The sequence below is a fragment of the Bufo bufo genome, chromosome 3, assembly GCF_905171765.1.
Source record: "Bufo bufo chromosome 3, aBufBuf1.1, whole genome shotgun sequence".
Taxonomy (NCBI): domain Eukaryota; kingdom Metazoa; phylum Chordata; class Amphibia; order Anura; family Bufonidae; genus Bufo; species Bufo bufo.
This window is the reverse complement of record NC_053391.1, coordinates 221,126,824-221,137,932: the sequence shown is the minus strand read 5'-3', so window position 1 is coordinate 221,137,932 and position 11,109 is coordinate 221,126,824. Positions and strand designations below refer to the sequence as shown.

Sequence of the window (11,109 nt, the reverse complement as noted above, 5' to 3'; positions counted from 1 at the left end):
GGATCGGGCATGTTGAATTCTTCTCCTCCAACCCCCTCCCCCCATACACACACATCTTCTGCTGGGAGAGTCGAGATAGCCCCTGCCACATTAGATTATTTCTCACTCCCAATGTATATGGCCACCTCTAGTTCTGCCCTGGTTTCTGCTTCAGTTTGATTTGTGGGTAAATATGGATGTATTATTGGCATTTACATTCTAATTCTATTACAAGCAGAGAAAACAAAATACAAAAAGATGTTTAATTATTTTCTATTCAATATTATCTTTATTTATTGGGCTTTTGAGTTACAAAATTCCACAAAATAATTTTAACTATTAGCTTATCTTCAAAACAGCATTCACAAAAACTATATTTTTTTAAAACATATGCATTTTTACTGGGCCACACCTGAACTGCACCTATGTTAAAAGTGGCAAATCCAGATGGAGCCTGGTAATTAGTGGCAACCAAGGTGCTGTACCTGAGGCTCAAACTGCACAGGTAAGAGCACCCAGAGGCTAATCTCAGACAAGTGAGTTCACTGCAAGAAACATGCTGCTCGTGTGAGCATAATTTGTCGTCCTTAGGCCTCTTTCACACGGGCGTTGCGGAAAAATGTGCGGGTGCGTTGCGGGAACACCCGCGATTTTTCCGCGCGAGTGCAAAACATTGTAATGCGTTTTGCACTCGCGTGAGAAAAATCGCGCGTGTTTGGTACCCAAACCCGAACTTCTTCACAGAATCACCATGGTAAAAGATCATGTGACGTACCATGTGATGACCGGAGTGACGTCATCCCAGGTCCTTAAACTATAGTTAATGCTCTCCACAGGTCCTATACAGTAAAAGAGTCAGACGGAGATGCCCGCATCGCGAGCAAGTGGATTAAGGTGAGTTAAATTATTTTTTATTTTTTTTAACCCCCTCCAGCCCTGTTTTACTTAGCATTCTGTATTCAGAATGCTATTATTTTCCCTTATAACCATGTTATAAGGGAAAATAATAAGGTTCGGGTCTCCATCCCGATCGTCTCCTAGCAACCGTGCGTGAAAATCGCACCGCATCCGCACTTGCTTGCGATTTTCACGCAACCCCATTCATTTCTATGGGGCCTGCGTTACGTGAAAAACGCACAAAGAGGAGCATGCTGCGATTTTCACGCAACGCAAAAGTGATGCGTGAAAATCACCGCTCGTGTGCACAGCCCCATAGAAATGAATGGGTCAGTATTCAGTGCGGGTGCAATGCGTTCACCTCCCGCATCGCATCCGCGCAATACTCGCTCGTGTGAAAGGGGCCTTAACTCTGCTCCTCTAACAGGATCGCAGAGCATTAGAATGATTTATAATGCTGCAAGTCCCTGCCAGACCTCAGATCTACTGAACTGTACTGACGGCATTTGTCAGAATACTGCCGTAGATCCCAGGTTTGGCAGGGGCACACAGCATTATAAATCATTATAATATTCTGCGATTCTGTCATAGCGGCAGAGTTCAAAATGAGAAATCAGGGTGACACACAGCGTGTTTCTCGCAGTGAACTCACTCATCTGAGACTGGCCTAAGGCATTCAAATAAATCAACGTTAAGCTAAATTAACCTCGTCTTTGCCTTCATAAATTAAAACTTGAAATAATGTAAACATTTTTGAATTAATTTTCAAATAAATGTTTTGGCAGAATTAAATCTGAAAATGCTAACAAGTATAGCACATGCCTAAGCATTTTAGAGTTGTCAGCCTTCTAAGGGTGTGTGCAGACAAAATGTGTATTTTTTTGTTGGAAAAATCCAGCACACAATCTGACCCCTGCATTTCATTTTTTGACCCCTGCATTTCAATTTTTCATGCAGTGGATCCACATATAGATTTAGCCCCATTCAATGGGACTAAACTGCATTAGTGATGAGCGGCAGGGGAAATATTCAAATTTGCAATATTTCGCGAATATTCATCATGAAAACACAAATTAGAGAATTTGCCATTATTTTCTTTATTGCGAAAATTAGCAATGTAATATGCGGGTGCTGCACGCGCAATACAGGCGCATATTTTGGCACAATACGTTTAAGTTCACATTTTAGCAGGTCTGAGTAAATATTAGGCCTTTTGCACATGACTGTATGGCTTTTTCAGTATTTTGCGGTCCACAAACAATACGGATGACGTCTGTGTGCATTCCATTTTTTGTGGAACAGAACAGCTGGACCCTGATAGAACAGTACTATCCTTGTCCGTTATACGGACAATAATAGGACATGTTCTATCTTTGAACGGAAAAAAACGGAAACATTCAATGGGACTAATCTGCATTAGTGATGAGCGGCAGGGGAAATATTCAAATTTGCAATATTTCGCGAATATTCATCATGAAAACACAAATTAGAGAATTTGCCATTATTTTCTTTATTGCGAAAATTAGCAATGTAATATGCGGGTGCTGCACGCGCAATACAGGCGCATATTTTGGCACAATACGTTCAAGTTCACATTTTAGCAGGTCTGAGTAAATATTAGGCCTTTTGCACATGACCGTATGGCTTTTTCAGTATTTTGCGGTCCGCAAACAATACGGATGACGTCTGTGGGCACTCCATTTTTTGTGGAACAGAACAGCTGGACCCTGATAGAACAGTACTATCCTTGTCCGTTCTAACGGAAAAAAACGGAAACATGGAAACGGAAGGCATACGGAGTGCCTTCCGTTTTTTTTGCGGATCCATTGAAATGAATAGTTCCGTATACGGAACGCAAACAACGGAAAATAAACGGAAAAAAACCTTTCGTGTGCAAGAAGCCTTACTGATTGGTGCACTAAGTACTGTTGTGAACTTGTGACATCACAGCACTATGTCTGTAGCATGAATGTATGGACAGCAGAACCTATCACACTACCTAACACCCTACACTGGAACCTATCAGCTACACTATATCACCATCTAACCTACACCGACTATCTCCCACTAACTATCTGTAATATATATATATATATATATATATATATATATATATATATATATATATATATAAATAAAAAAGCTAACTAACTATCTAATGTAATGACACAGCAATGACACTACTGTCTCTCAGAACTGCAAAAAACTGCAGAAAATGGCTGCTGGGGAGGTTCTTATATAGTAAGGGGTAGGCAACTTTCCTATTGGTTGCTAGGGATGTTGCTAAGCTCAGATAAAGACATTGCAGCCTTCTCATTGGCCCACAAGCAAGAAGCAGGGAGGGGTCATGGGTTCAGATGAAAAAAAAATCTTGAATATTCACGAATACATAGCACTATATTCTAAATCTTTGCGAATTCTCAAAGTGGCGATATTCACGATTAAAATTTGTGATTTGAATATTCGCACCCAACACTAATCTGCATGTGGCCACCCACTGTGGTTTCCTCTCCACGTTGTGATATGATATGTCTTCCTGAGCTGCACATTTCACATAAGAGTCATAATTTATCAACAACTGGAGGAGGATTAAGTGAATTTTTTACATGGATTTTGGCACGGAATAGGTACCGAAGTGCACATGGATAATTTGCCATGTGAACATACCTAAAAGGGTACTGCTATACCTCTTTGGGGAAGGCTTTGCATATCCTGCGGCTCTGTATCTACTTCTGCAGGCAGCTATATTACACTAGTGTAAAATTGGCATTAAGAGCAATAGCTATATTGAGTACTCGCCTTACCAACCTGAAAACAAGGTAGTTATTTCTATACTTCTTTTTCAGGCAAAGGCTGTACTTTCACAGTGCATCAGTCATCTTAGACTTAGTAGTCATTAGTAGTCTTTACTTCAAACAGGTTTATTGACACCTCATTAAACACTCCCTATTTCTGGTCAACAAATTACATTTTTAAATTAAATTTAACAAAAATAACCACCCAAAAATACCGCCAACCATTCAAGTATTCTGGACTGTTTACTAACTGCTAGACTAATCATCATTATAGCTCATGGGTGGCTCGATGAGCAACGGGAACTTTATCAAAGTCAGCATTCTGGATCAGTTGATAGTAGAACTGCGTAAGCTGCTCTAAGCCCTCCACAGAAATGCGTTCATTTAACCCATGGATCCTGAAAAGATCAAAAGCAACTCATAGTTATAATAATGCAGACTAAATTATTTGTTACATACAACAGTTGAGTTATTCAAGGACAAAACACAATTCACTTTTATGAGAGCAAAGTAGGAAATAAGGATGCATAAGCAACATGTACGCACCCAAAAAGGATGAAGAAAAATGTACATTAAAAACACACAAAAATAGTGACCCCATAGAAGTGGCCTCCTATAAAAAGCAATTTACAACAGGTTAAGAATATCATCAATTACATTAAAGCCAATATAAATTAGTATAATGGACAAATAAAACAGTGACCCCACAATGAGTGCTGCAACACATTTAGACTGTGCTGCAAAAAAAAAAGCACCAAAAAATGCATGTGGTTTTTGCAGCAACATACTTGCGTTTTCTTCCAGCAAACGGAAAACACACAGCAAAACTGAATTACATTAATTACAAAATAGAGTTACATTGAGGTAATGCAAGTCTACTGTGTGGTTTCCCTTTGCTGGAAGAAAACGCACCATAAACGCAGATAACTGCATGCATTTATTTTTTTTCTGCACCAAAAACACAGCACCACTGCGATGTTTGGCAGCACCCCCAAGAATAGAGGCAATAAAATACTACAATCAATAAGGTGCACAGTGCATACTAGCGTAACAACTAGAAATGAGCACTTTTCTTGAAATTAATTTCAGGTGTGATTTAAATGGATCGGTCGAAAGATTCGATTCAGGTACATATAAATTTTAACTGAATCGAAAGTGCTCAGATAGCCCTGAATAGTTGTGGGGTCCCTAGGACTGTATGTAACTAGTTTAAAGCTCTTTAATGCTAAGACAGCATTAAATCTTAAAGTGATAGTGACATAAATGGCTATTAAATGGCTATGGATAAACGCATGGTTGGCGGTGACAACAAACAGCCTGTCAAATTTATGTTTTTTTTTAATGATCCCATATTGGGGGACGTTGTCTTCCACTGCTTGCATACACACACACACACACACGGTTGTATGTGAAGAAGCAATGTTTTTTTCTGGACAAGCGGTCCAAAAATTATGCCTCCCTATGATTATACACAAACGGTAGTATTTGGAAAAGTTTGCTAAATAGAATTTCTGTAATAAGATTTTCAAAAGTGGACGCAGTCTTCAGCAAAAATATATCCACTGATGGTGATGCTGGAAAATATACGTATTGTCCACTTATTAATTGTAGAAATTTTGCAACAAGTTTTTGAAAAGAAAAGCAATTGCACATTGTCCAGTGAACTATGATGCTTAAAACATCATCAGCAAGTAGACTTATTTTTTTATTTTATTAATTTGTCTGCTAGCTGGCTCCTGCACATAAAAAGAGCACTGTCGCTTTAAAAAGTGATGTGCAGTGCAGCAGAGTCTATATATACTGTGGATATAAAAAGTCTACACACCCCTGTTATAATGTCAGGTTTCTGTGCTGTAAAAAAATGAGACAAAGATAAATCATTTCAGAACTTTTTCCACCTTTAATGTGACCTATAAACGGTACCACTCAATTGAAAAACAAACTGAAATCTTTTAGGTGGAGGGAAGAAAACAAAAAAAACTAAAATAATGTGGTTGCATAAGTGTGCACACCCTCTTACAACTGAGGATGTAGCTGTGTTCAGAATTAAGCAATCACATTCAAAATCATGTTAAATAGGAGTCAGCATACACCTTCCATAATTTAAAGTGCCTCTGATTAACCCCAAATAAAGTTCCGCTGCTCTAGTTGGTCTTTCCTGAAATTTTCTTAGTCGCATCCCACAGCAAAAGCCATGGTCCACAGAGAGCTTCCAAAGCATCTGAGGGATCTCATTGTAAAAAGGTATCAGTCAGGAGAAGGGTACAAAAAGATTTCTAAGGCATCAGATATATCATGGAACACAGTGAAGACAGTCATCATCAAGTGGAGAAAATATGGCACAACAGTGACATTACCAAGAACTGGACGTCCCTCCAAAATTGATGAAAAGACGAGAAGAAAACTGGTTTGGGAGGCTACCAAGAGGCCTACAGCAACATTAAAGGAGCTGCAGGAATATCTGGCAAGTACTGGCTGTGTGGTACATGTGACAACAATCTCCCATATTCTTCATATGTCTGGGCGATAGGGTAGAGTGGCAAGACGAAAGCCTTTTCTAACGAAGAAAAACATCCAAGCCAGGCTACATTTTGCTAAAACACATCTGAAGTCTCCCAAAAGCATGTGGGAAAAGATGTTATGGTCTGATGAAAGCAAGGTTGAACTTTTTGGCCATAATTCCAAAAGATATGTTTGGCGCAAAAACAACACTGCACATCACCAAAAGAACACCATACCCACAGTGAAGCATGGTGGTGGCAACATCATGCCAAGGGGCTGTTTTTCTTCAGCTGGAACTGGGGCCTTAGTTAAGCTAGAGGGAATTATGAACAGTTCCAAATACCAGTCAATATTGGCACAAAACCTTCAGGCTTCTGCTAGAAAGCAGAGCATGAAGAGGAACTTCATCTTTCAGCATGACAGCGACCCAAAGCATACATCCAAATCAACAAAGGAATGGCTTCACCAGAAGAAGATTAAAGTTTTGGAATGGCCCAGCCAGAGCCCAGACCTGAATCCGATTGAAAATCTGTGGGGTGATCTGAAGATGGCTGTGCACAGGAGATGCCCTCGCAATCTGACAGATTTGGAGTGTTTTTGCAAAAAGAGTGGGCAAATCTTGCCAAGTCAAAATGTGCTATGCTGGATAGACTCATACCCCAAAAGACTAAGTGCTGTAATAAAATCAAAAAGTGCTTCAACAAAGTATTAGTTTAACCACCTCAGCCCCCATAGCTTAAACACCCTGAAAGACCAGGCCACTTTTTACACTTCTTTTTTTTGTCATCTGTGTTTTTATTAATTTGAATAGCTAAAGGAAGCCATTCAACAATGTCATGACAGGTTACAAGCATTCCCAAACGGGATCCAAACGACAATAGTTTACATGACACATTCTCAATACAATGTATGACTAGTGTTACAGCAACTATAGATTACATATTCTGATGACATCTTACCGAGCAACAACTTTATTTATATCTATAAACTAGATAAGGAGTTGATGCATATTTAGTGTAGAATATGCATAGAATAATAAGTATAAAAGTAAAAAATAAAATGTAAGTGAGGATCATGGGAGGGGGGGGGGAGGAAAGGAGAGGTGGTATGGATGGAGTTGGGTGGTAAGTGTGTTTCATCAAGCTATTTCTACAGGCAGAAGCTCATGCATTAGGAGGAACGGTTGGCTCGTGTTTCTCCACAATATGAAGAGTTCAGCCAAGCATCCCAAGTTTTAAGAAACTTATGATGTGTGCGACATGACCTACTGGACATCTCTTCAAATCTGCAGATTTGATGTACTTTTTCAATCCATTCACTAGTAGAAGGAGGAGTAACACTTAACCACTTCAAGGGGATTAGAGACTTGGCTGCAGCAAGAAAATGGTTAATTAAGACTAAGGGCTGTTGACTTCTGTCCGATAAAGAAAGTCCAAGTAAAACCAGGGTCGGGGTCAAAGTTAGCTTTATGCCCAAGATGTCTGTTATTATACCCTCAATCTCAGACCAAAAGGGGCGTATGAGCACACAATCCCACCATATATGTGCATGTGTACCGACCTGAGAGTTACACCTCCAGCATAAGTTCGATGGTGATAATCCGTGAGCATACAGAAACTCAGGCGTTTTATACCAACGAGCTAAAATCTTGTAATGTGTTTCTTGCAAGCCTACACATCTAGAATGGCCATGGGACTTCTGGAGGATTTGACGTTTATCATTCTCAGAAAAGGATAGACCCAGTTCCTTTTCCCAGGACGCAATATACCCAGGATCAAGCAGATTTTTAGCTTCCCTCACTACAAATATCATCCTAGAAAGCTTACCAAACTCTGGTCTCGTAGAATTAAGGTTCCTTTCAAAATCAGTAAGTTCTCTGAAGGGATAGTTGGTTTGTAAAAAGATCTCACAACATCTGTTAAAGTGTGAAATATGCAAAAAAGTGAAAACAAAGTTTGGAAGTAGCTCCTTTAACTCTGTGAGGTCCGGAATCCCTCCGCTCGGGAATAGTTTTGAGACTGTCACATGTCCCAGCTGATCCCACATGGGTTTGAAGGTCAAAGAGTCCCTACCAACGACCACAGGTATTAAGCTGGAAGGTAATAACGGCGAGATCTTAGGGGCTCACTTTTTACACTTCTGACCTACACTATTTTCACCGTTTATTGCTCGGTCATGCAACTTACCACCCAAATGAATTTTACCTCCTTTTCTTCTCACTAATAGAGCTTTCATTTGGTGGTATTTCATTGCTGCTGACATTTTTACTTTTTTTGTTATTAATCGAAATTTAACGATTTTTTTGCAAAAAAATGACATTTTTCACTTTCAGTTGTAAAATTTTGCAAAAAAAACGAGATCCATATATAAATTTTGCTCTAAATTTATTGTTCTACATGTCTTTGATAAAAAAAAAATGTTTGGGTAAAAAAAAAATGGTTTGGGTAAAAGTTATAGCGTTTACAAACTATGGTACAAAAATGTGAATTTCCGCTTTTTGAAGCAGCTCTGACTTTCTGAGCACCTGTCATGTTTCCTGAGGTTCTACAATGCCCAGACAGTACAAACACCCCACAAATGACCCCATTTCGGAAAGTAGACACCCTAAGGTATTCGCTGATGGGCACAGTGAGTTCATCGAACTTTTTATTTTTTGTCACAAGTTAGCGGAAAATGATGATTTTTTTCTTTGATTTTTTTTTTCTTACAAAGTCTCATATTCCACTAACTTGTGACAAAAAATAAAAAATTCCATGAACTCACTATGCCCATCAGCGAATACCTTGGGGTGTCTTCTTTCCAAAATGGGGTCACTTGTGGGGTAGTTATACTGCCCTGGCATTCTAGGGGCCCAAATGTGTGGTAAAGAGTTTGAAATCAAATTCTGTAAAAAATGCCCTGTGAAATCCGAAAGGTGCTCTTTGGAATGTGGGCCCCTTTGCCCACCTAGGCTGCAAAAAGTGTCACACATCTGGTATCGCCGTACTCAGGAGAAGTTGGGGAATGTGTTTTGGGGTGTCATTTTACATATACCCATGCTGGGTGAGAGAAATATCTTGGCAAAAGACAACTTTTCCCATTTTTTTATACAAAGTTGTCTTTTGCCAAGATATTTCTCTCACCCAGCATAGGTATATGTAAAATGACACCCCAAAACACATTCCCCAACTTCTCCTGAATACGGAGATACCACATGTGTGGCACTTTTTTGCAGCCTAGGTGGGCAAAGGGGCCCACATTCCAAAGAGCACCTTTCGGATTTCACCGGCCATTTTTTACAGAATTTGATTTCAAACTGCTTACCACACATTTGGGCCCCTAGAATGCTAGGGCAGTATAACTACCCCACAAGTGACCCCATTTTGGAAAGAAGACACCCAAAGGTATTCGCTGATGGGCATAGTGAGTTCATGGAAGTTTTTATTTTTTGTCACAAGTTAGTGGAATATGAGACTTTGTAAGAAAGAAAAAAAAAAGAAAAAATCATCATTTTCCACTAACTTGTGACAAAAAATATAAAATTCTAGGAACTCGCCATGCCCCTCACGGAATACCTTGGGGTGTCTTCTTTCCAAAATGGGGTCACTTGTGGGGTAGTTATACTGCCCTGGCATTCTAGGGGCCCAAATGTGTGGTAAGGAGTTTGAAATCAAATTCTGTAAAAAATGGCCGGTGAAATCCGAAAGGTGCTCTTTGGAATGTGGGCCCCTTTGCCCACCTAGGCTGCAAAAAAGTGTCACACATGTGGTATCTCCGTATTCAGGAGAAGTTGGGCAATGTGTTTTGGGGTGTTTTTATACAAAGTTGGCATTTGACCAAGATATTTCTCTCACCCAGCATGGGTATATGTAAAATGACACCCCAAAACACATTCCCCAACTTCTCCTGAGTACGGCGATACCAGATGTGTGACACTTTTTTGCAGCCTAGATGCGCAAAGGTGCCCAAATTCCTTTTAGGAGGGCATTTTTAGACATTTGGACACCAGACTTCTCACGCTTTGGGGCCCCTAAAATGCCAGGGCAATATAAATACCCCACATGTGACCCCATTTTGGAAAGAAGACACCCCAAGGTATTCAATGAGGGGCATGGCGAGTTCATAGAAATTTTTTTTTTTTTGGCACAAGTTAGCGGAAATTGATATTTTTTTTTTTTCTCACAAAGTCTCCCTTTCCGCTAACTTGGGACAAAAATTTCAATCTTTCATGGACTCAATATGCCCCTCACGGAATACCTGGGGGTGTCTTCTTTCCGAAATGGGGTCACATGTGGGGTATTTATACTGCCCTGGCATTCTAGGGGCCCTAAAGCGTGAGAAGAAGTCTGGAATATAAATGTCTAAAAAATTTTACGCATTTGGATTCCGTGAGGGGTATGGTGAGTTCATGTGAGATTTTATTTTTTGACACAAGTTAGTGGAATATGAGACTTTGTAAGAAAAAAAATAAAAAATTTCCGCTAACTTGGGCCAAAAAAATGTCTGAATGGAGCCTTACAGGGGGGTTATCAATGACAGGGGGGTGATCAATGACAGGGGGGTGATCAGGGAGTCTATATGGGGTGATCACCCCCCTGTCATTGATCACCCCCCTGTCATTGATCACCCCCCTATAAGGCTCCATTCAGATGTCCGTATGTGTTTTGCGGATCCGATCCATGTATCAGTGGATCCGTAAAAATCATACGGACATCTGAATGCAGCCTGACAGTGGGGTGATCAATGACAGGGGGGTGATCAATGACAGGGAGGTGATCAGGGAGTCTATATGGGGTGATCACCTCCCTGTCATTGATCACCCCCCTATAAGGCTCCATTCAGATGTCCGTATGTGTTTTGCGGATCCGATCCCTGTATCAGTGGATCCGTAAAAATCATACGGACATCTGAATGCAGCCTGACAGGGGGGTGATCAATGACAGGGGGGTGATCAATG

At 40.1% G+C, this 11,109-nt stretch overlaps 1 protein-coding gene across 1 annotated transcript in view; it reads right to left on the bottom strand.

The window, feature by feature from the left end:
- Positions 1-3,939: 3,939 nt before the first annotated feature.
- The window catches only part of LOC120995014 (N-fatty-acyl-amino acid synthase/hydrolase PM20D1-like), a 112,213-nt gene continuing 105,043 nt past the window's right edge, over positions 3,940-11,109 (bottom strand). Inside the window, 1 exon segment of the mRNA XM_040423965.1 lies at positions 3,940-4,069. Coding sequence (XP_040279899.1) covers positions 3,940-4,069 — 130 coding nt within the window.